The sequence below is a fragment of the Haliotis cracherodii genome, unplaced genomic scaffold (assembly GCF_022045235.1).
Source record: "Haliotis cracherodii isolate W230 unplaced genomic scaffold, xgHalCrac1.p SCAF_17, whole genome shotgun sequence".
Taxonomy (NCBI): Eukaryota; Metazoa; Mollusca; class Gastropoda; order Lepetellida; family Haliotidae; genus Haliotis; species Haliotis cracherodii.
In genome coordinates, this window is record NW_027266272.1 from 5,585,563 (window position 1) to 5,612,250 (window position 26,688).

At 39.4% G+C, this 26,688-nt stretch overlaps 1 protein-coding gene across 3 annotated transcripts; it reads right to left on the reverse strand.

Annotated features, from left to right (window-relative positions):
• Positions 1–1,473: 1,473 nt before the first annotated feature.
• Positions 1,474–26,688, reverse strand: LOC139464273 (transmembrane protein 98-like). 3 transcript variants are annotated; one of them, XM_071245798.1, is made up of 8 exons: positions 26,350–26,475; positions 16,983–17,040; positions 15,262–15,430; positions 14,151–14,282; positions 12,477–12,686; positions 11,279–11,399; positions 7,043–7,079; positions 2,310–2,425 (listed from the first exon to the last, which is right to left on the reverse strand). In XM_071245798.1, exons 3-8 carry the CDS (start codon positions 15,396–15,398, stop codon positions 2,397–2,399), a joined length of 666 nt encoding a protein of 221 aa, XP_071101899.1. In that variant the 5' UTR covers positions 15,399–15,430; positions 16,983–17,040; positions 26,350–26,475; the 3' UTR covers positions 2,310–2,396. The 3 variants fall into 3 exon arrangements, with proteins under 3 accessions (XP_071101898.1, XP_071101897.1, XP_071101899.1); XM_071245797.1 differs by lacking the exons at positions 7,043–7,079; positions 26,350–26,475 and adding an exon at positions 26,600–26,688 and having other exon boundaries at positions 1,474–2,425; XM_071245796.1 differs by lacking the exon at positions 7,043–7,079 and having other exon boundaries at positions 1,474–2,425.

The following is a 26,688-nucleotide window of genomic DNA, read 5'->3' on the forward strand; positions in this document are numbered from 1 at the left end:
GGATATCAAGAAAACTGAAGGAAACACTATCTAAAACAGTGGAAGTCAAGGCAGAAAGTTCACAGATGCAAATTATACAAGGACTGACCAAATGAATAACACTGTAGTTCCAAAGCTACCTTGTTTCTTGTGTCAAAGATGTTCTGAGTACGGGGCTGGTCAAAAAGTTCTAAGCCAGACAAACTTTCAACTATGGGCGATAACAAAGTGAACAAGTCAGTGTAGTACATTGTTTGAGTAAGTTATTGCAAGCGCATTTGGTCTGTTAAGGCTGTTTGTATATTAGTGACGGCCAGTTGAATGTAATAGTGAGTGAGTGAGCATGGTTTCACACCGCTTTTAGCAATATTCCAGCAATATCACGGCGGGTGACATCGGAAATGGGCTTCACACATTGTACCCATGTCGGGAATGGAACCCGGGTCTTCGGTGTGACAAGCGAATGCTTTAACCACTAGGCTACCCGACCGCCTCTTTGAATGTAATAGGGGTCAAAATGGAAAAAGAAATGGAAAGGAATGAGTACCCAGCAGTCATCAAGTACTCCCCAAGAAATTCTGCTGATCATAGCATCAAAATTCGTGTTGGGTACTTTTTAACCAAATCACCAGCAGATTGGAAGAAAAGACATGAACAGCTGATTGCTGTACCCAGGCTTAGTTTCAGAGAAAATACACACGGTAAACTTAATCTCTTAATACAAAACAATGCCTAGCAGAACAAGAATTACAACTGAAACAGTAAATCAACATGTCGAGTGATGTTTTAGCTCAAATTTGTACTGAACCACGTTTGTTGTCACCCATTGGCTGAAGTGATACGTTTTTTTTCTGTACATAATACTCGAAAAACTTTTTTTTCCCAAAATACTGAATACTCTTTTAATAAATACGTATATTTGGCAAGTATATAAAATTAAACACATTTTGAAATCACCCAATATACCAAGCATTAAAAACTTATATTCTGATACGTATCGTGGAATGAGGGAACCTCAATGTACTGACATGCCGGTAATACCACGCACCCTTAGTGGCTATGGCTGGGAAAACAAGCCTTGATGATGACGACTCTAGGTCTGGATGTCCTTAACTTCCATCAATGATGATTCAATCAAGGAAATAGATAAACTTATACTGTCAGATAGACATATTACCATTGCTGACCTTCAGACAATCCTGTCACATACCATTTACAATAAGTTAAAGAACACCTGGAAATCAGGTGTCCTTTATTTTCTTTTGTATTTTCTTTTGTTTCATCATAGTGAGTGAGTGAGTATGGTTTTACGCCGCTTTTAGCAATATTCCAGCAATATCACGGCGGGGGACACCAGAAATGGGCTTCACACATTGTACCCATGTCGGGAATCGAACCCGGGTCTTCGGCGTGACGAGCGAACGCTTTAACCACTAGGCTACCCGACCGCCCTTGTTTCATCATAACAAGAAACAAAATAGACGTTGTCTTGTGAAACAAAGACTGCTACATCATACACAGGGAGGACCCAGAGCTCCAGATAAGCTGTGTATCTGCGTAAAATACGCATCAGAAATGCAGAAATATGCAGTAAAATAAAATCCAAGCGTATCAAATACACAATGAACCTTATAGAAACGCTACAAAAATAAAACTTGTGGGTATCATCAAAATATTGTGAAGTAATACTGCGTATTCGATTAGCAAATCAGCAACTTATTTTGAAATTATAAACGGGCATTCCGTCAACCTTGCCAAACTCCACAATGACAGTTACATCATGATCATTTACCATCACACTTTCTTGTGGAAGTATCGTGGTATTTTTGAGTCCTATAAAGCTCTCGAACCCACACGACACCAGTTTGCAGGGACAAGATGAATAGTGTTTTTAAATATTTAACTTAAATACCCACATAAAACGAGTGGGTAACAGAAATTTGAATACCCAGATAGAATTACTGATACCCAATGATTTTAAAATGCATGGGTAAAATACCCACAACACCAAAAGCTTATCTGAAGCTCTGAGGACCAGTGATTAAAGTCACAGAATAAGACGGCCAACAGAATAAAAAAAGTCACAGAATAAAACAATCCTAATAGCAGGGCTTAAAAACTTCAAACTTGTCCTACCCATGCCTAACTACGGGTCTGCTCTGGATCGTAGTTATCTACACGCTGCAACTAACCACAATGTCATTTCGGACTTTTACAAAGACAACCATTTATTATTTTTCATGATTAAAGCAGTACTTAGAATATGCATCCACTTTCATACAAATATCTGGCATGTTCACACTTGAGACGAGCTGTTGGCGGATATTGCTTGCATGACGATCTCTGGCTGCGGCATCTGTACCTCGATGTCCGGCGTCGTTGTAATAGTGATGTCTGTCTGAGGGGGATTGTAATACTCATTGTTCAGACTCGCCTCTCGTAGGACCTGGGGACAAAAATCTTGAATCTTAAACAAGGCCAAGTGAAAATAGTTGCCATGGTTACGTCTCAAAAAAGAACAGATTGTCTGACTGCATAAACGGTAGTGACAGGGCCACATCATGATAAATTCATGTTTAAGGTGAGTGGCCTCAGCAGTAAATGGAGTTAGCAGACAGACAGACATATACAAACATAATTATGATCTCTTTCTATCTTAAACCGTGAAGATCCTGGTTAGAATTGGTCTTCAGCAACCCATGCATGTCGTAAGAGGTGACAAACCGGATACGTAGCCCAACTTCCTTTTTTTTCTATTTACCTTCCACTCTCATCTCAAATAAAAAAACTTGAAAAATAAGACTTAATTCTTAAAACAATGATATCGGTTATTACAAGGAGGTCATCAACCGTCACAACTTTAAAGGAAAAGACGACTTTTCTCAGTTTCGGAATGCCTCATATTGTCATAAGTAACTTCTGACTCTGCCATTTGACCACTCATGGTCTTTAGCACATTACATCGATTAACTACCGTCAAGATTGCAATCGTTTTTACAGGGGTAAGAGCATGTACCAGACAGTAGTAAAAGATCAGATTGAAGTTCTAACCATGTTGAAATTTGAAATAGGTTTCCTCTATTTTGCCGGGTAAAAAAGACTGGCTACTTAAGTCTGAAATTGGCTCGTAAAACATTACATAGCTACCACTGACTAAACAATTATTTAACAGACTGCTCCAAAGTATCTTCACTGACGCTAAAACAATGGACACACTGTTCAAGACATAGAGCTGCCTGGCTGGTTTTGTTTGGTTAATTTGTTAATTCCTTAACAGCGACACAGAGAGAGAGACTCCTAAATAATCGAATCTTGACCAAACAATCAAGTGATTGATATTGTGAGCAACAATCCACTCCATTGGGGTACACACACATTATCAACTAAGTCACCAAGTCTGACTACCCGATTCACTTAGCCACTGTTTACGACCAGCAGAGGCAGCTGGGGGACCAATTCTAACCCAGAATCCCCAAAGGGGGGTATACTTTCTAAGGAGAAAGATGCAGACTTAAGGACAAATATAACCGCACTGGTTGAGACAAACCAAGGTGAAAGCCCATTCTTTGTCTAATGGGGGCTGTGGGGTAGGCTAGTGTTTAAAGCCATTGGCCAGGTTCAATACCGGACATGGGTACATTGTGTAATGCCCATTTGTGATGCCCTACAATACTGCTGGAATATTGCTAAGAGGGACGAAAAGCCATACTCTTCACTCACTTTTGTCTAATGCCCATAGTACAGCTGCCTTATTTCATGTCATTTTCAATACTGATAACTGTGTGAATTCAGCAGCAGAAAGAACACTCTCTTGTGTAAATTGATGTCTGAAGCTGCAACTGACACATTCCCCTGCCATTGTTTAAATGAACAACTGGAAGTTTAGATCAGGAGGTTGGGTCCCCAAGAGACGTTGTGAAATTGAGCTTTGCAAAAGGTAGAGACATAAGGCTCTGGAGAACGTCTGAATGTTTGAATTTGCAGATAAAGTTACAATTTCTTTTACTCGGATTCTAAACTAAGTTCCCCTGGGGAAACTGTTGTTGTAAGATCATGAGCTAGATAATATGTGTTCTCTAGGAATGTGGAAGTAGTCAGTCTATGTTTGTTATTTAAAGAATTCAGTCTCATGAAAATCAAATTAGCATCCTAAATGTTTCATTCTTACCCTTATAAACATCAGTTTCTCGGTCATGTGACCATATCTCGTCCAATAGAAAAGTTGTTTATCATGTAAACTTCAGATTATTCTTTTTCATGTTTACCCTCTTACTTTTCACTGAGATTGATAATAAATACCCTTCCAAATTGGGAACCGCAGGTATATTTTGTGACTCTCAGAGTGTACCGAGTGTCACCATGTGTAACACATTGCTACATGTAATGAACATGCCAGAATCCCTCCCAATTTATCAATCAAACCTTTTTTTAGGCTATATGACCTTGAGGATGACCTTGTTCTTGACATATCAATAATTAAACAAAATGGCAAAGGAGATATATGACATAACATCGCTGAAATGTCTTGGCACAGCAAAGTACCGTATTTGCTATATTGAGTGCCTGCTCCAAAAACATTTCGACGAATTTGTAAGTAATTTTTTAAAAGCCCTCCTACCACATACTTGAACCGACAACTTAGAAGAGTCCATATTTTCTTGTGCATATTACAGATTATTTGGAGAAAACACCTGTGTAGAAAGGAAATATTACTCCCTCATAACTATCACAAAAAACAATTAGTTTCATCAGCATGACCAATGTTTTCTCTGTACTGTTTATCTCTGACAACAAATGAACTTAGTTGGCATGGCGTTGATTATTTCCCCAATTGTCAACTTTGTAAGTCCCAGGGTACTTATTATGGTGAATACGGTCCAGACTTACTTAAAATTCAAAACCCTAAAGCATCAGCATGTACATAGGTTTCAGATTTTGTTGACGAAAAGATTGTCTACAGGAGGAAGGAATCGTATAAAACAGACTTGGGGTTGGGGGTCCAAAACATTATCTGAATGTTGCCATGTACCCAGCATATGCAGCGGGACTTAATCCTATGTCACATCCTAATGTTTCCACTTTTCAGATATTTGTTAGTGGAATTCGAAAACCCATCAAAATCTGGCCTAAAGATGGTGCCCCCTTCTGTAAGATTCAAAAGACAGTGAGTGAGTGAGTGAGTAAGTGAGTATGGTTTTATGCCGTTTTTAGCAATATTCCAGCAATATCATGGTGGGGAACACCAATTCACACACTGTACCCATGTCGGGAATCGAACCCGGGTCTTTGGCGTGATGAGCGAACGCTTAAACCACTAGGCTACCTGACCGCCCCTTTAAAAGACAGAAATAGGTTGGTCGTGATGACCTCAATACGCAATAAGGAAGTAAGTTTTACTGGTGAACTTTTGTTCTTTTGTTCCAAGTCACAATGAGGAGGGACATGTGAGCAGGTACAACATGCTTCAGTGTTAGGAGGCAACAAGGCCTGATCACTGCCTACATGGGCTTGTAGTCATGACAAAGTCATGTCTCTGTGAATTGCTATAATGGTGTCGAAGTAGCTTGTACAAAATGACAGGTGAATACTGGACAAGAATGTGTCAATTAGTGTGAAAATGGCTTAAAAAAACACTTTTTATCTGACATACACATTCAGATAATCAGAAATCAATGTTAGTTAAACTTTACAAATTTGCTCTGGGCAAGTGTCTTGTGTTCCAGTCACAGGATAGTGGGCTAGCAACTATTTCAGACACTTCATATAAGAAATTGAGCATCAATGTCACGAATGAGTTGAGGTGAAATGGGGTTTAATGTTGCGTCCAAGATTATTGCTCTTATACAACGACATGCATGCACGTGTGGCTGCTTATACTAGTCTGTACTGATGCCGATTCTATATACTAGCCCACTGAGTTACCATGCCACAGTTTCGCATGAATATCCTACTCAGACACAGTATACTGACTTCGATCCGAACTTTCCATTACTGCTGAGTGCCAGTCAGGGTACAAGTGCCATCTTTTAAGGTCTTTTGATATGACAAGGCCAGAGATCGAAACCCTGACCTTCCACTTTCCAGGCATGTATGCCAAATAATGAATCATATCTCAACATGATGATGGAGACATATTTTATCACAGCTCTATCTACATGCTCTTGGTTTTTTTTCTTGTTGTAATTTAATGGTGCACTCAGCAATATGGACATGGTTACAAGCCCTTGAACAGGACCAAGCCCTTTTATAGCAGATAAATTGGACACAATTTGAAAATATTTTTTCCAAGTTCTTCAATATTCTGTCTCAGAGAATGGACAGACAGACTAACCATCAGGAAAAGCTCACTTGAAACTGCGGCCATGGTGTGCCCAAACCAGGCCTTTTGAAACATGTAAACTTAGCAAATAAATAGACAGCAGTCATCAATGATAGGTAAAAGCAAACCAAAAACAAGGGCAAAAGTGAGCGAGGCTCACGAATACCCCCGACCCTCCTAGTGTTTCAGTAGTTTCAAATTAAATAATGGATAGCGTTAGGGTTTGAAAAATTCATAAAAAAATGGGAAATTAATAAAAACATTTTTTTTCTTTTGACTGCACCCCTCCATATGACACAGAATATATGTACTAAGTTTGAGATGAATCCACTGAATAGTTTAAGAGAAATCGCGCGGACAAAGTTTTAGGACGGACAGACGGACAGACGGAACCTTGTATAACTATATACCCCTCACCTAAAAGGTCAAGGGTATTATAACAAATTCTAAACACAAAGCACTGTCCATATAAATGTGATTAATTTGTTGTGGCATAAGCATAGCATATTTCCTCCAACTGATGCTGCTTGCGTACTTGTTGTACATCATCTTGTACGTATTGAAGACCCGGGCTCTATGTTTTCACAGTAAGTCAGGGACTATACTTTCTAAATAAAGACAATTATTACTGTAATACATGCCCAGCGTTTTAGAGACCTGTTCTTCCAATGTGGTTTTGACAGTACATCTAGATGCAGCATCTATTAGAGGAAATATGGTATCAGCATTGTTAGTGATACTAACCTACACCAGGTTCATTGCTCGCCATGATTTTCATTATCTACAAAATAAGCGGGTTATGTTAGTGGCTGACATGTTAAGGTCTACGACAAGAGCTACATCCCATCACTATCCCATCACCATCACCATCCCATCACCACCATCCCATCACCATCACCACCATCCCCATCCCATCACCACCATCATAATCATCCCCATCCCATCACCACCTTCCCATCCCATCATCACCATTCCCATCATCACCATCCCCATCATCACCATCACTATCCCATCACCATCACCACCATCCCATCATCACCATCCCATCACCACCATCCCCATCCCATCATCAACATCCCATCATCACCATCCCATCACCACCATCCCCATCCCATCACTATCATCATCATCCCCATCCCATCACCATCATTCCCATCCCATCACCATCACCATCACACCAGACCAATTTGTTGCCTTGTTTCACAGACTTTCTTTTAAAGAAGGTGGTCGGAAAAAAGGTTTTAAAAAACTGAAATGAGTTAATTTCTTTAACATGTTGCCCGAATAAAATTAAAACAAAAATGCTGAGAAGTATAAATAAGTTTCATAAACACATGTTTTCAATCAAAAACAGTCTCTCATTTATTCACTTTTTGCAAAATAGAACAGACTCATATTGAAATCAAGAACATTTATTGGTCTGGCCTCAGGTTAAATCATAAATCAATTGGTTATGAGGCACTGATTTGTAAAATATATTTGTAAAAAACTGTGAAGTCTTTTGTCAATGAGCTGCCTAGGAATCCAGACTGTCTTTATATACACTATTTTCTGGTGTATTATATGCACCTAGATAACATGTATACATTGTCAAAAATGCTCCAAGTTCCATGGTACATGTGTTTTCAAGGAGGCTGTGTGGCTGTCATATCAGTGCCTGAGAACCAATAGTTGATTTATCACCCAACTTTTCCAAATTCAAACATGTTAGATGGGAAAAAGCAACATTCTGACAACACCAACCCATATTCTAGATAAATTTAGTATCAGATTGTCTTCCATTCCATCAGTCATTTTGATTTCATTCCAAGAAAAGTCTTGATGACCGAAGCAGTCAGCTTTGCTCACGTTTCCCAAACCGAGCCTGACCAGATATAATATACAGAGGTATGGATCCTGCCCCAGTTCATACAGGGCTCCAGACAGCTTCTTCAGTACCCTTCTTGTTAAGCTTTTTGTATATGTAATGATTGAAATAACTGTAATCAGGGAATTTTTTGCGACTGTTTTATTATTGCAAGTTTTGTGAACGAGACTCAATCGCAAAAATTAAAAACGCAAAAATAAGTATAAATAACACATACATACTTTATTCATTGCAACACTTCATCAAATGTTGAAATCATCAACCAAAACCACAAGTTACTCAATAAGTTAAAAACACAAATGAATGCAGAATGGTCACACAATACAACACAATTGACAGTGTAAACAGACCAATTAGTGTCACTGTTACCCCTTGCAATCCCTTCCGGTCAACTTTCCGGCCAACTCAGATTAACTAGCTTCTGAGAGAAGCTGTCTATTGTTTGGTAATTGAGGGGTCATCTCAACACGGCAACTCGCAAAAATATCTTGTCGCAGTATTGTCTTTGGTGTGGTATTCGCAATATTTTAACGGCGCAGAAATAAAGCTGTTTACAGTAATTACCACATTATAAGGAGACAGTTAACCTCATGCATGATGAATGCAGTCAACTTTGAACAGACGAGTCTATGCCTCCGACTACCATGATAACACGCATGACCAATAACGTCAACTTTGAACAGATAAGTCTATACCTCCGACTACCATGATAACACGCATGACCAATGATGTCAACTTTGAACAGATAAGTCTATGCCTCCGACTACCATGATAACACGCATGACCAATGATGTCAACTTTGAACAGATAAGTCTATGCCTCCGACTACCATGATAACACTCATGACCATTGATGTCAACTTTGAACAGACAAGTCTATGCCTCCGACTGCCATGATAACACAAATGACCAATTCAGTCAACTTTGAACAGACAAGTCTATGCCTGCGACTACCATGATAACACACATGACCAATTCAGTCAACTTTGAAAAGATAAGTCTATGCCTCCAACTACCATGATAACACGTATGACTAATGCAGTCAACTTTGAACAGACAAGTCTATGCCTCTAACTACCATGATAACACGCATGACCAATGCAGTCAACTTTGAACAGACAAGTCTATGCCACCGACTGCCATGATAACACGCATGACCAATGCAGTCAACTTTGAACAGACAAGTCTATGCCTCCGACTGCCATGATAACACGCATGACCAATGCAGTCAACTTTGAACAGACAAGTCTATGCCTCCGACTCCCATGACCTTCAAACCGACCTTGACATTTGAAACAATGATGATACATGACAGGTATGACGAGACTCTAACATCTATCATAAACAAGAGGTTGAGAAAACCAGTTGTGACGGTGACAGAGCTCAAAGTTAAGTAATGACAGGGGGCTGATTAAAAACAATCTCTGAAAGCGCCAACAGATTGTGAAAGAAAGCCATTGTTTTGGGCTCAGAAATATAAATACCTTCAGTCGAAACAAGAATGGCAGCTTTTTGTTTGAACCTCTAGCCTCATATATGGGTTGTGTAAAACAAAGTATCCTAATAACCCTATATATAAAACAAATAGAGAATCTCACCCGAGTGTCTTTTGATATCAAATATATGAACACGAGTTGATAAAAGTGGAAAAATTCCGAGGCTTGCCGAGGATTTTTGCCACTTTTATCAACGAATGTTGATATATTTGATGTCAAAAGACACGAGGGTGAGATTTTATTTATCATCCAATATCATTCTTCCAACTTTTTCAATTTGGAGACAGTAATTAGCAGTGTCTTCAGTGTAAAAAGTTCTGCTAACAGCTTCAGTAGCAGAGCCATTAGTGATGTCATTTGATTGTGACGTCATGGTTACCAGTGATGTCACAATGGTCTGCAAAGCATTGTGATGTAATCTTATTGCATCTACAGTGTAGATATCGCTTGATCTCATCCAAGCGATATCTCCTGTGGGAGCCAGTTTTGGATGATAAAGTCCTATACCGTATTCGACGTAATAAGCGCCCCGTTCTAATAAGCGCCCACCGCGATATTTGCTGATATATTGGCTAGTGAACAAGCCTAATTTGCATCCCTTCCGATTGGTCAATGTACACAAGACTTATTTATTCGGTATAATACGCACACGTGTGTTATATGCACCCTTATTTATGGGCAATTAAAATCTGGAAAAATATATCTGTCGTACATAAACATTTCAAGCTGTCAGCATTTTTTCACCAAAATAATATTCTAATAAGAGCCCCCTATTCTAATTTTGAGAGCGCCCCGGGCGCTTATTACGTCGAATACGGTATATATATATATATATATATCCTTATATATAAAAGATGCAACTCAGCATGCTGAGTTTCAGTGTTCATGTTTTCAAGTTCTTGTCGATAAATAATCTATTCATCTGGAGCCCTGTATGCTTTCAGCAGAGTGAGCAAGTGGGGTAAAAATTGGATACAAGTTTGTCTCATGAGATATTAAAAAGATGTATCTATGCTATAGATTCAAGGTCAGACTTGCACATTATTAGAACATCAAAACAAGTTCTATTGGATATGGGAAGACTGGTGAAAACAATGACAAGCTTCTACCCTGCTGTGTGCTAAAAACACAAGAATAAACAGGTAATCCCAACAAGGTTATGTGGTAAAAATACGTCCATCAGAATAAACCACAAAGTGTTCAATTATTTAGTGGCATCAATTCAGCCCAGAAAGCAAGATGGACTCATTTCTGAGTGTAATACTTTTGTTAAATAACCTGAAAGAAATACTAGATGGAGCTATGTGACTGTGAGGAGGTTAAGCTACTCTCCACAAACACAACTACCACATCATGATTTACCAAGGAATGTGTAGGTATGTTTTGTATAAAAATAAACACATAACAAATAATCCATAAACAAACAATATGAAAACAAACAATATTTTTTTCAGAATGTGAAAAGAAAAAAAGGACATAGTGTCCTTCCCAGTACAAATCTGATCTTGCTTCTAGATCTAGATGTTGGTGTATTGCATGGAGGGATGAACAAGGAAGTGGGTACATATATTGGAGGGTATGTGGTATTGTGGGATCTCAAGAAGGTAGTGATTCCTACCCGAAGGTGGTCCTCCACATCTGCCAGAGATTGGTCAATCCAGTCGAGGACTCCTGACATCTTGCAGGCATTTTTAGTGATTAAAACAAGATGGCTGACCGAGAGGACTAGAGCTGTGCATCTGCAATGAAATAACAGAAACATGTCAACTGTCATGAAGACGATTATCATAAATTGCTGACTAAATGCCTTTCCCGTGAAGCAACAGATAATGAGCGAGGGAGTGAGTGATTATGGGTCTACAAAGCTTTTAGAAATATTCCAGCAATATCGCAGTGGGGGGCACCAAAAAAGGGCTTCACACATTGTGCCAATGTGGGGAATCGAAGCCAGGTATTCAGCGTGACGAGTGAACACTTTATCCACTGGGCTATCCTGCTGCCCCTGTACAGCTAATACTTATGTTGGAAGCAACATACAGAACAGTCCTGATCTGACCTGACCTGGGGGTTGGGGGGTGGGGGGGTGGGGTGGGGGGGTACATGGTTGACTAAAACCTAAATCACCTGGCCTCCAGTAACTGAGGGTCTAGTGGGGGATACATGGTTGGTAAAAACATAACTCACCTAGAAACTAGGGCTCTAGAGGGGGGGTACATGGTTGACTAAAACCTAACTCACCTGGCCTCCAGTAACTAGGGCTCTAGAGGGGGGTACATGTTTAGTAAAAACATAACTCACATGGCCGCCATTAACAGAGGCTCTAGAGGGGGGTACATGGTTGGTAAAAACATAACTCACATGGCCTCCATTAACTAGGCTCTAGAGGGGGCTAAATGGGTGATAAAAGCTTTACTCACCTGGCCTCCAGTAACCGAGGGTCTAGAGGAGGGGTACATGGTTGACAAAACCTTTACTCACCTGGCCTCTAGTAACTAGGGCTCTAGAGGGGGCTCTAGAGGGGGCTAAATGGGGGCTAAAAGCTTTACTCACCTGGCCTCCAGTAACCGAGGGTCTAGAGGAGGGGTACATGGTTGACAAAACCTTTACTCACCTGGCCTCTAGTAACTAGGGCTCTAGAGGGGGCTCTAGAGGGGGCTAAATGGGGGCTAAAAGCATTACTCACCTGGCCTCCAGTAACCGAGGGTCTAGAGGAGGGGTACATGGTTGACAAAACCTTTACTCACCTGGCCTCTAGTACCTAGGGCTCTAGAGGGGGCTCTAGAGGGGGCTAAATGGGGGCTAAAAGCTTTACTCACCTGGCCTCCAGTAACCGAGGGTCTAGAGGGGGGTACATGGATTTCACCACCTCATCAACTCTCGGGCTGATTCTTTTGGCAATGGCAACAATATCTGTCAGTGTTTCCTGTGTCCGGATATTCTGAGCATTGCCCATCGTCATGCCAACCAGTTTCTCTGTCAACTGGTGGCAAGTTTTCAGTATAGATATACAGTGAGGCACTAATCCACTGAAAATAAGTGACAGAAAAACATGAAAGAATCATTTCAAGATTAGTGTTTAATTAGACCATGGGCATATATATCAGGTGAGCCTTGTCATGACACAGGTATGTTTGTCATGTAAATCTATTCCCAATACTGTAAATCGTGAAATTAATGCGTCTCCACAAGAATGCGACTGCTGGTCCGTAGCCACAAATGCGACTCAATACGAATGCGACACCCCCCTCATTTTACAGGAGGTTTACAGGAGAATGCTCACCTTAATCCAACCTTACATTAATCCAATCACACTCCAAATAGCGCCGCTAAAACAATACATGTACGCTCGCTCGTGTTGGCCTTTGACGCAGTCGCAAAGAACAAAGACACCGTGTTGGGTGGCGTCTGTCTCGACTTGCAGGTGTGATCAGTGATGACATAAGTGAGTAGAACTCTTGTCTTGACCCAAGCAGTGGCAATTCAAGCTCGCGTTAATTTCAAGATTTACAGTACTTGATTTCAATGTTATGTCAATTTGCTCTGGAGAGTTAACTTTCTCACCACAGGTCTTCACTCAATTATCATCCAATACCGGTGAATGTTCTTTTTGGTTTTCAAGTGTGTGTGGATGGGTCTTCAGTTGCTCTCAACAGTTTTAACAACATAATATCATGTCAGCTAAATATTGGAGGAAAGTCCAAAGTGAAACCAAGGATCATCATCAGTGCTATCTGGGATTCAAACCCAGACAACAAATTTAAGCCAGGAACATTTTGATAAATACTACTCAAACTTGATATATAATAAATGACTTATTTCATCAATCTGAACGGCATGTTTTTCACACATTTGCGACTGAGAAAATAATTCTGGGATCCAATCCATATCACATTTTCTGACCCATATGATTGCAGCACACACAGCATACAATTTACAATGGGCACTGTTGGATTTACAGTCCATTCTTAGACATCTGATTTGCAATTAATCCCTTCCATAATGACTTACTTTCACTGAAATTTGTCACTGATTCAGGATTACAGATCGAAATCAATAAATCTTCAGCATTCTGTAAGATCTTGTTTCCCCAAAGCAGGGCCCCTTTCAACAAGTCGATCTTAGCACTACGCCTGTTGTAAGTCTATGTTGGCTTGTTTGTTGTTTAACACCGCACTCAGCAATATTCCAGCTATATGACGGCGGTCTGTAAATAATCGAGTCTGGACCAGACAATCCAGTGATTAATATCATGAGCATCGATCCACGCAATTGGGATCGATGACATCCATCAACCAAGTCAGCGAGCCTGACCACCCGATCCCGTTAGTTGCCTTTTACGACAAGCATAGTCGCCTTTTACAGCAAGCATGGGTTGCTGAAGACCTATTCTACCCCGGAATCTGCACTGGTCGCTGGTTAAAGGGACTCTATCCAGTAGATAATGGTGACGGTCATGATTGCCAGAAGGTGAAGGAGGGCATGTGACTTACGTGGCATCGTCCACCCATCGCTCGTCCTTGAGGATCTCCTCTATCTTGGGGTTGGTTATCTGGACATCGTCCAGTTCCACGCCAGTCACTGTCTGTGGCCCCGGGTCGGATGTGATGAGCTGCACATCAGGCCTGACAAAACACAGGATTACAGGAGAATTAGGATTGTCGTGGTACACCTGATATAGAATAGCATAAGAATAAAGACATGAACATTATTCAGATGAACCTGCACATCCAGTCAGATGTGGTGCTCAGAAATGACAAGATCAATAAACTATCCAGAACAACATATAATAGAGCAGCTTATTCATAGTGCATTCGCAACTAACATATAGACAGGGGTCTGTAAATATTCCATTCTGGACCAGACAATCCAGTGATTGACAGTATAGACTGATCTGTGCAAATTGGGATACGATGACATGCATCAACAAAGTCAGCGAGTCTGACCACCCGATCCCGTTAGTTGCTCCCTTATGACAAGCATAGTCACCTTATACAGCAAGCAAGGGCTGCTGAAGGCCTATTCTACCCCGGATTATCAGGCGTCTCACAGTCTTGTATGAGAAAGGTACTTTTATTGGTTAGTCACATGTGTTGCTGAGCACCTATTCTTCACGGGTAACTAAATGGAAGCAATGATTTTGACATTGTCATGATTGAGAGTTTATTATCATGGATTAGCAATACTGATCACCTAGGCTAGGGGATAGAACCCCGAACCTTCCAGCGGATGCTCTACTACTAGGCCATGGAGGCGGTCAACAGGTTACAATGTTTGGGTGACCTGCCCAATTTACACTATCCTGCCAAATGACTTACAACATGTTTGTTAAGCTAAACATGGTGACACATGGGGAAGCCCTTTCTAAGCATATTGGGATCGTCAGTCAATAGTTACTTAAGAAAGACAGCATTTCAGCAGTATATGGAGCTTGAAAGCAGTTCCTGCAAGAGGACCTCATTTGCATATTTATCATATAGTGATATCAAGTTTCTGGCTTATCACTTCAAAGACACACACCATCATAGGATAGAATCTCCCAACATTCTTGTCATGATTGTTTTTGTGTACAAATAAAAAAATTGCCACATGACATCATCTTACCTTGTATCCTTGTGCTGAGCTGTGATGAGGTCCATTTTGCGACAATATCTCTGCCGGCATACAAATACTAGTGCTGCGAGGGAGGCAAGAAATATTGTGGCAAGAATACTGATGGCCACCACAACCACAACCTCCATGTTGCTACGACACGAAGGGTTGATCTGGGAATCTGGAACACACACACGCCTTACTCAGTCTTAAACAGCATTTCTGTAAGGCTTTATACCCTTTGGATAGGGATAACCACAGATGTTTTCTATCTAAATGTACACTTATCTTTATAGCATTTTATGAGAATCATTTTTGTGTATCATGGAAAGATAAAAATTTCCTTAACAAAATTGGAGTTGTATATTTGCTGGTTAAACAATGTTAAAGGGTTGTTTTGTTGTTTAACACCGCACTCAGCAATATTCCAGCTATATGACGGCGGTCTGTAAGTAATCGAGTCTGGACCAGACAATCCAGTGCTTATTATCATCAGCATCAATCCACGCAATTTGGATTGATGACATGTATCAATCAAGTCAGCGAGCCTGACCACCCGATCCCGTTAGTCGCCTTTTACGACAAGCATAGTCGCCTTTTACGGCAAGCATGGGGTGCTGAATATCTATTCTACCCCGGAATCTGCACTGGTCGCTGGTTAAAGGGACCAGGCTGTACCAAAATTATGTCCTTTTGAATTCTTACCAAATAGTGACCCCCCACCCCCACCCCCAGACACAGAAACACATACCAAATACGTCTGCTTTTTGTCAGTCACTGTACTCTCAAATCATGTCAAGCATGGCCCATGGCATTTTTTTTACAATTCTATCGTGTCAAGCTCTCAGGTGAGAAAGGTCAGTAAAACCAACAAGTCATCACGGTCATCGGACTGGCTGATATATAAAATGCAGCTGCCAGCATGACATTTTCCCTTCATTACACATCCATTGTCATTTTTTGTGATCCAAATACATTACCAGTGATTACAGCTTTGTATACTGGCCATGCAGGGATCAGAAAACCCACTTCAGACATCATGGCCGTGAGGTATAAACATGTTTCATACACAATACAGATGAGCCAGAAACCACCATTCTATTGCCATGATCGCGGTGCATCCCTCCATATCACAACAATGCACAGCAACCTTCTTTGAACACATCTTCACAACTTTCTATTAAAGGAAATAAATGCACTTGTGTTTCAGGTAACCCAAGCGACCCATTTTTTCAGCTGCAACACAATTTTATTTCTCTCCGTTGGAAACAGATGTGAAGAAGCTCATATCTAATATTTGGGAAAGACTTTGATGTTTCCATTATCGTTTCCTCAGTAATTTTGACCTACAAATAAAACGTATCATTGTAACATTAATTTAAAACATGCTGATCAAGCCATCTGTGTCGATAGCCATAAAAAATATATATAAACAGGGACAAAAATACCTATTGACCCATATCTATTACCTGAAACACAACTTTTGTTTGTTTGGCTTAACACGGCACAACATGGCCTTTTTGTATCTTGCAGTGCCAATACAACCTTTGCCACTGCAATATATGGACAAGTTTGTACTATGATCTTCCTACAACTCTGTACAAGTGTGCACCTTGGTGCACGCCATGTCCCCCCAGCACAAGCTGGTTTAGCCCTGCCGGCCCTTGTGTCCTGGTGTCAATATAAACACATCACATCCTGCCAACACAGGGTAAACAAGATGCTTGTCTCACCTAGTTATACGTCTTCATTCTGTCCAAGAGCATCTGCTCACAATCGCATCTTCCCAGTCTGAAAAAGTGTCACATATGATTATAGCATAACTATCTTACTCAAGGTAGTACATAATGCTGGTAATGTGTCAAAATACATGATATAGCCTAAGGTTTTGTGGAAGTCTGGAACACTGAGCACTATGAACATGATCATGCTAAGTGACCTGTCCTCTATCTGATGTACATGATACAGGTTGGTTGGTTGGTTGGGTGGGTATGTAAATGTATATGTGTTTGGTTGGGGAGGAGTTCGAATCAGAAACAAGGGGGGCTGGCACAAAAAATGTAAGAGAATCTGGAGGATGGTGGTGACCTAAATATTGTTTGGGCTTGCTTGGGGAGGGGTGACATCATTATTGAAGCAAAAAGGCATCTCATCATCATCATCATCATCAAAAATGGTTTAAAATGGTCTGGAGGGTGGTGGTGACCTAAATATTGTTTGGGCTTGCTTGGGGAGGGTTTGAATCATTAATGAAGCAAAAAGGCATTTCATCATCATCATCATCATCATCATCATGATAAAAAAATGGTTTAAAATGGTTTAACATGGTTAAAACTTTCTCTATAGACTATGTGAAAAAATACCCCAAACACTTGATATTGCTTAAGGAGTGTTGTGAAATGAACGACATGGTGATATGCACTTATGGAAGAAAGTGTCTGTTAAACCTGGATCTTCAACACAACCACTTTAATCCAAACTGACATATCTCTCAGGTCATAAAGTTGCGACTAAAAAGCTGACCAATGCGACCTAAATTTCAATTTGTCTACTGTCTAAAATTCAGAGGTAGCCAAATGACTACCTCAAAAAATATCTTGCGGCGACTAGATTCTATTGCTACACATGTGTAGACATGGTAGACACAAAAATAAACATGTCTGCTACTGATTGTAAAATTCCTCCTAAAATCAACAATGAACCGAAATGCATAAATATTAATGTGATTAGTATTTTATTTTAGTTGATAGTTTATTGGAAAAGCAAGGATATACCTATATGATCTTGTAACATAAATTGCATCATTGTTCGAGTAACAAATAACATAACTCAAGTACCATGAGTACAGCATGTACAGTTTCCACTAAAATACAATTCCAAGACAAGTGCTATGACTTGTACATATAATTGTTATTTGATAAAAGATTTTGGCTACCTACAATATTGGCTTGACCTTTTGATCTTACCACTGGCTACCTGGAAAAAAATACTTCTAGCGATACGGCTACTTGGTAAAAAATTAAACTTTGAGTCCTGTGACATAACAATGTACACAAACACAACATTCATGACATTGTATAACTGTTATAAGTGTAATAAGCATTTTGTCAACATATACATGTGTACCTTTAATATAGCACTTTGTAATACTGTTTCAATGTCTTCATCTTCATCATCATACTTGGTATTAAAGCTACGCCACTGCAGTTTTGGTGCCACCTGACTATGCATCTCAAATGATGCTGACCACGACTCAGTCACCACGGCAGTCAGGAACAAGACATTCCTCCGGCTAATTATAGAAGCAAACATCGGCCAACAATCGCTGGGCCGAGAGAGCGTCAAATAAAGCCTTAATCTGGCCATGTTTGTTTTAGCCTGGATAAAGCAAACAGTCAATATGCTTTCTCCCGCTCTCATTCAGCATGGTTTATGCCCAATAGTCTTCATAATGCGGCGACAAATTACTTTTTGCGAGAACACATTCTAAAAACTTGTGAATTGGGGACTTTAATCTCCGTCAGGTGTTTATACAGAAAACTTGTAGTGGAAAACATATTAAATATAATTTAAAATCCATTTCAGTTTCCTTTTAAACATTTGTTAATGCACTCTTCTCCACAACATATGATGAAATGGATGGTGTAAGGACACACATTTTCAAGCATGCACTATTAACTGGTTATGAAGAGACTGTTTGTCAGAAACATATCCAGGAGGGTTTTAAGAGTCATTATGGTGATATGCATGGCTGGCATGTCGGATACATTGTGTCGATCACATTTCACTCCATGTTGATGCATCACATGGATGTTGTTAATTTCATGAGTGGCAGACAAGTATTTGTCAAGTTTTTGTGTGCAAATTGGCAGCCAAATTACAGCTTAACTTGATGGTGCCAAGAATAGGCATCCTGTAACCATGGTAACAGCTAGCAACAACTACATACAGTGAAACCATGGGATCAGCTCGATGTTCAGAGATTTGTTTGTTGTTCAATGCCACACTCAGCAATATTCTAGCTATAGGTCACAGTCATGTAAATGATCGAGACTGAACAAGACAATCCAGTGATTGATATTGTGAGCAACGATCCACACTGTTGGGGTACCCTGACATGCATCAACCAAGTCCCCGAGCGTGACCGCTACCAGCAAGTCACCGAGTATGACCAAACGATCCCATTAACACACTTCTTAGAACCAGAGGTTGTTTTTCTTGCATGACCGATAATTGGATGGATTTCCAATGGTCACAAGGACAACATGCTTTCACTGTATAACACTCTCTGTGGCGTGTTTACAGGCAAGGATGACACCTTTCCTTCGGTACCGTCAGGCCTCTGAAGTGAGTGAGCGAGTGAGTGAGTGAGTGAGTTGGGTTTAACGTCGCTTTTAACAGTATTCCAGTTACATCACGGTGTGTCAGCTCAATGTAGGAGGAAAGCTCAATGTGATGCAGGTCTTAGACGTTTACCACTTCGGTGAAACCGGGTATGGTGCTGACAATCCTACAAACATAATCGGGGCGAACCAGGATTCGAACCCACCATCATAGGTTTCTGGCATGCCCAAGGGATGCATTTCGGCACAGCGAGTTGCCACGCCTTAGACAGTGGGCCATCAATGCCCCCTAGGCCTCTGAAGTTGCATCCAATCACAAGCATTGATCTGTGTTACGAAACTATGTGCCTGTGCCAAACAAACTGAGATAAATTTATTTTATCCAATATTGGGATTGTTTTTAGAATCCTGAATAATGATAGGCTTATTGTCCTACATTTAGTGGTTTATTAACATTGTAAACATTGTAACATTGTATTTATTACCAGATAATAATGACCTGATTTGGTATTTGTTGCCAGTTTCGGCATTTCTACCAACATTTGTTGAAGACCTTGGATTAAATGTCAAACTCCGAGCATTCCTAAAGAATCAGGTCAGATAATAAAGTTGTTCAAAGTTTTAGTTTGACATTAATGTTTTCAAAACCAGTAGCAACACCTCATGATAGCTGACAGCCATAGTGCACATGTACCTGTTGAAGTGCAACTGTTGTGTAATACCATGGTGCTAGATGCTATCTGTTAACATGGTAAAAGCATTGTCAACCACTGCATAATTAAATTACACAGCCTTTCAAGTGTGTAAAAATTTAACGTCGCATCAGCATTGTTTCAGCCATGTAGCGACAGCCTTTCAAGAAAAACAAGTCAGTGTGCTCTTTAATCATGTTAATAAACATGCATTGCTTGAGCTTCTTATAATCCTGTCTGTCTTTGGCCATACATACAATGAACTGAGCATTCTGAGGTTCCCTAGTACCAGTACAATTTCAGTGTCAGTATTCTGGGATTTATCTAGGATTCTAAACCAAACCCTTGGTGGGAATATTAAAAAAAAAATCTTTAATTTATTCAAAACTGCGTTTTGATCTAAAGGCTCTATTTTCCTAAATTATAAGTATTTCAACACAAATTCAGGGCAGTCATGTAAAATAAAGCATAAAAAGATCTTTCTCATCATTGGTCCTGCTATCAGAGATACACAAATCACCGTTACCATGGTAACAAAGCCATAACATTAGTCACAACTAAATTAACAATGTATAACATGCATTCAGAAAGTTTTAATTCCAGTTTGGTTTTTTTTATTGACATTTGCTGCAGGCATTGGGGTGAACATCCTCCTCCGAGCATGTCCAGCTAAACCCCCGGGAATTCTATTTAAGACAAATTATGTTTTGTTGTCCTTTGTTTTTTAAACAGTGTGTTTTCTCAGACATGAAAACCTATGTTTGGCCTTTGATAACATCTTATAGGTAAAAGTCTAAACACAGACAGCAGGAAAGTTCAAGAAGGAGATGTTCCTTCACGGCCTGGTACACACTGCCCATGCTCTGTGGAGGGAAAGTGCGTAGTTAATGTCACAACCCCATGAACAGGGACTCCCATCTGCAACAACAGGAGAAAGTTACTGGTGCCCTAGCACTTACATAAATAGAAAATTGGAGCAACACATCTTGGTACACCTGTGCATTTCGACAGGAATGGCCCTATCCAAAAGGATCTTGTTTAGTAATAAAACTGTCAACAGCTTATCAGCAGTCAGGAGCGCATGGTCAGCAGACATGCCCATCCTCTCCCCATGGCACAAAGTCCCTTACTACAAACAGAAGCAGCTCAACACTTAGTCTGTCGTACAGACCCTAGAACAAATATATCCAATACAGACCATGCAAGTCTATAATAGATGCCAAGTAAAGATTACTGCAATTTCATGCTTCTGAAAATGATAATATGAAATTGCAGAAATCTTTGCTTGTAAACTATTATAGACTCGCATGTATGACAGACTAAGTGTTGAGCTGTTTCTGAAAATGAAACTAGTCACTGGGCTCCTTTTTTTATTATATTTCACAGAGATAATTGATAACTGATTCCACTTTAAAACATTTTCACTTAAAGACCATGGCGACAAGATGTTCGTCTACTGAACCCGAGCTAATTTATAAGCTTACACTGATGCATTGTGTCAGAAACTGTACAATTAGAAGCATGTACTTGATGTAGGTCACAGCTCTTGAGTAAAATAACATAATCATATAAATAACTATTATCATGATTATTAAAATATTTCCTAAACAATTATATCTGCCTGTAACCAGTACTTTTGTATCACCGATATCTGTCTGTAACCAGTACTTTTGTATCATTGATATTTGTCTGTAATTAGTACTTTTGTATCACCGATATCTGTCTGTAATTAGTACTTTTGTATCACCGATATCTGTCTGTAACCAGTACTTTTGTATCACCGATATCTGTCTGTAACCAGTACTTTTGTATCATTCATATCTGTCTGTAACCAGTACTTTTGTATCACCAATATCTGTCTGTAACCAGTTCTTTTGTATCGATATCTGTCTGTAACCAGTACTTTGTATCACTGATATCTGTCTGTAACCAGTACTTTGTATCACCGATATCTGTCTGTAACCAGTACTTTTGTATCACCGATATCTGTCTGTAACCAGTACTTTTGTATCATCGATATCTGTCTGTAACCAGTACTTTTGTATTACCAATGGCCTATGTATTATTTTCTTCTGCTTTTCGAGAGATAAGCCCGGGGTATGATATTACGTGATCAGCCTTCTCCGCACAATGCACAGGAGTAGGACAGGTCAAGACTAGACAAACATCTAGTCACTGAAATGAGCATAGTTTACCATGTTTACACAAAAAACAGTTGTTAAATTATAGTTATAAAAATATAATAAAAAGGAGCCGAGATACCCTATACTGCAGTGATTCTAGACATGCTAAATATGCAAAATATTATAGACTTGCATGGGCTGTATTGGATATATTTGTTTCAGGGTCTGTATGACAGACTAAGCATTGAGCCATACATTAATGGCAAAAGGCATCAGTTGACAAACTGGTCTTTGTGTGTGCACAGTTTCAAGAAAGAGTACCTATTAGTTTTAGAGATATGGTCCGGACAAGCACACGCCTATGAACAGAATTAAAGTCAAATTTGTTGCCATGAAAACGGAAAAATTATTTTTTTGAAATTCGTAAATAACAAAAGGCACCACTTCAGCCCTTAATACACATACCAAGTTTGGATGAAAAATGTTGAAAAGTGTTTTAGTTCTGCTCAGCAAACAACACCTACCTCTGTTTCAACTAAGTCTAAGTTGTCTCCATGGAAACAGGGAAAAGTCAAATTAAAAAAAATTCTTAAATAGCAAAAGGCACTTGAGCCCTTGGTTAACATGATAAATACATGTACATATATCAGGTTTGGGTGAAAAGTCTTTCATGGTTTTCAAGTTGTACTCCAGAAAGGAAATCCACCCCAAATCACCTCTTTTGAGACTCAGTCCAAACTGTTTCCATGGAAACCAAGAAAAATAAGAATGCAAAAATCTGCAAATAACAAAAGAGAACGCTTTGGGGTGTGTTTGATATATCTGCTGAGTTTTTTTTAAAGATATTAAACTTTTTTTGAGTTGTGCTCCAGAAATGAAATCCACACCCTTATGCGACTAAGTACACATTATTTCCATAGAAATCAACAAACATAAAAATACCAAAAATCTGTAAATAGCAAAAGGCACCACTTCAGGCTATGTTTGATATATCTGCCAATTTTTGTTGAAAGATACTGAATGGTTTTCGAGTTGTGCTCCGGACACTAAATGAGTATGGATGAACAGACAGAAGATTTACACTAAACTGAACTGAATTTCAAATGGAAAATGAACCAAACTCGACCAAGCTTATTGGAAAAGTACACCTAATACAGTCAGTACGGTATGTTTATCTTCATTCTACCATGACAAAATAGAATGCGACCTCTTTTGTGATAGCCAAGACACTGAGTGCAGTTGCATGGGTTGTTTCCAAAGTTTTGAGTGGGATGTGATCTGAATTTAGGGAACTCTGACAATGGCCTTCAACTGTATGTGTTTGTTGTTTAATGCCAACTCTGCAATATTCCAGCTATATGACATCATCATCCAAATAACGGAGTCTGGACCAATCCAGTGATTGATATTATGAGCAACAATCCATGCTGTCTGAGTACACTGACACAACGACTGACCACCCCATCTATTCAGTCACCTCTTCTGACCAGCATAGTTTGCTAGGGACCAAGTCTATGCCAGATTCCCCATGAGCTGACAATGGCCTGGGAGTGAGTGGGTGAGTGAGTAAGTTGGGTTAAACGCCACTTTTAACAGTATTCCAGTTATATCACTGCGTGTCAGCTTCATGTGGGAGGAAAGCCCAAAGTGATGCAGATCTCAGATGTTTACCACTTCGGTGAAACCCACAAGCACGGGTATTGTGCTGACAAACCTAGAAACATAATCGGGGTGAACCGGGATTTGAACCCACAATCATAGGTTTCTGGCGTGCCCAAGGTATGCAACTCTGTACAGCAAATCACTGCGCCTTAGACGACAGGGCCAAACGTTCCCCCTAATGGCCTGAGAATAATGTATGGCACTGTATATGCTCCAACATCTCATCATTGTTATTTTACTCCCTAATACTACACTCATATACATACTAAGAATGTGGTTTTACTCAAAAACAGTCTCCCTGCTCCATGTTTTTATACATTAGTTCAAGTTGTTACCATTTTTACTGCAAAAGTGTTTGCAAATAAAAAAAACAATAATAGCAAATTATAGCCAAGTAGTAATAATAATGGTTTCATGGCGGGAAACAAAGACTACTTTTTTGAGACAGTCCAGTCCAAATTTCCATGGAAACGCAACAAATTCCAAAAAATCTAAAAGATGAAAAGGCAATAGTTGAGCATGTGGTCGTTGCACATGTACCGTTACATGCAAAAAATATTAATTAGTATGAGAGTTATGGCTCAGAAACAAAGCCTAGAGCTGTTTGAGAATTTGTTGAAATTGTTTCTATGTAAACGTAAAAAAATATAATTTGAACGAATATCAAAATAGCAAAAGGCACCAGTTACACTGATAACCAATGCACATGTGCAATTTCACAGAAAAATGGGGAACTGCTATGAAGTTATGGCCCCGATACGAACCCTACTCGTTTCCATGGAAACATACAAAAATAAAAAGTTCAAATAAAAGAGGATTGGTATGCTGATGCCACCAATGATCACATTGTTTTAATACATTCAGATAGTTACTGTTGCTATTTATAATCATGCTAGATGTGCTAGAATAGCTAATACAATGTATTGGAAAACATGTCTGCTAATAATTGTACTCGCAAATAATTCCTTCTAGTTCTAACGTCGACAATGAACCAAAATACATGAATATTAATGTTATTAGTAGTTTATTTTAGTTGACAATGCAAGGATATGCCTATATAATCTTGTAACATAAATTGCATCATTGTATGAGTCACAAATAACAAAAACCAAGTACAGTTTCCACTAACATACAATTTCAAGACTACTGCTGTAACTTGTACATATCAATTAATAGTTATTTGAAAAAGATAATTTCAAATGCTTTTTGCTACCTACAATATTGCCCATGATTGTCTTGACTTCTTGATTTTACCACTGGCTACCGGGAAAAAATACTTGTAGCCCTATGACTGCTTGGTAAAAAATAAAACTTTGAGGCCTGCAACTGATATGTCAGCCAATTATTGGAAAACACATTTTTGCAAAGTGTATATGGCGTATAGGGTCTGGTGTGAAACCTATCCCACACACTTGCAAAATAGAGCATTTTATCATGTTTACTTGGAAATGTATTCTTCTCCTGACCAGTTCTGTTTTGTCAAATTTTAGATGGTGGACTGCATTAGAGTTCCCTTTCCATTGAACTACCAATAATTGAGTTATAGATGATAAATTAGGAACTTTCTTTTGAAAAAGTCAATTAAATGTGCATCGTGCATATACAAGAAGCCCCGTCAGGATCCAGGGTAGAATAGGTCTTCAGCAACCCATTCTTGCCGCAAAAGGCAACTATGCTTGTCGTAAGAGGCGATTAATGGGATGACATGTCATCATATCCTAATTGGGTGGATTGATGCTCATGATGTCAATCACTGGATTGTCTGGTCCAGACTTGATTATTTTCGGACCGCCGTCATATAGAAGGAATATTGCTGAGTGCAGCGTTAAACAACATACAAAACAAACATAGATGAATATATGATTAAAATGAATGGTGACTAATGTTGTGTAGCAAGCGTTTGATAAATGATATCACTGTAATATTATGAACCTTAAATAGCAGCACAAGTAATATGGCTGTATTTCACATACTATGTTTACATAGGAGGGTCTCATTTTGTTTACACTGTAGTACATTTCGACCTGATGACAACATTGTTAGTTCAGGGGACTAGGTCATATCAAACAATACCGGCAATAAATAGATCATGCAACGGGGCAAAATGTCAGTAATGACTATATGCACTGCGATACATGACATTGTATGAGTTTGTACCATAGTATAACATGATTTGTGAACGGTAAGTCTCCCAAATCGTTTTGTAAACAAACCCCAGTAAAACCAGAATGTTATCACCTATATATCACAATCGTGTGGCGCTTAATGTACATAACTCACCTGGGAGGGTTACCGATTTGTAGTAGTGTGTAAATCAGTGAGTGATTAGAGGTGATACCACCTGTTGAACGTTATCAACAAATGCAAACAAACTGGTCCACCTCTCTCATAGACTAAGATGGCGGTCATACCCTCGAACTATGTGAAAAGTTTTTACAATTTTGCACAAGATTAAAGCGAAGAAGATTCAGAAAGTTACATAAGTTGGATAAAAGTTATATAAGGCGCATATATTGCAAATTTAACTTACTTTTCTCTTTTCACAAGTGCGTAACTTTGATCACGTGACTTGAAAGGTCTCGTGAGTCACTCGATTTTGTCAAGAGACTCCCCTGTCAC

Bases quoted from the DNA above. Each gene is read 5' to 3' on its own strand.
- LOC139464273 (XM_071245797.1), bottom strand. From the start codon at position 15,398: ATGGAGGTTGTGGTTGTGGTGGCCATCAGTATTCTTGCCACAATATTT. The intron at 14,283-15,261 runs GTAAGATGATGT...GTGTTTTGTCAG, and splicing joins GCTCAGCACAAGGATACAAG to GCCTGATGTGCAGCTCATCA. The intron at 12,687-14,150 runs GTAAGTCACATG...ACTTATTTTCAG, and splicing joins CGATGGGTGGACGATGCCAC to TGGATTAGTGCCTCACTGTA.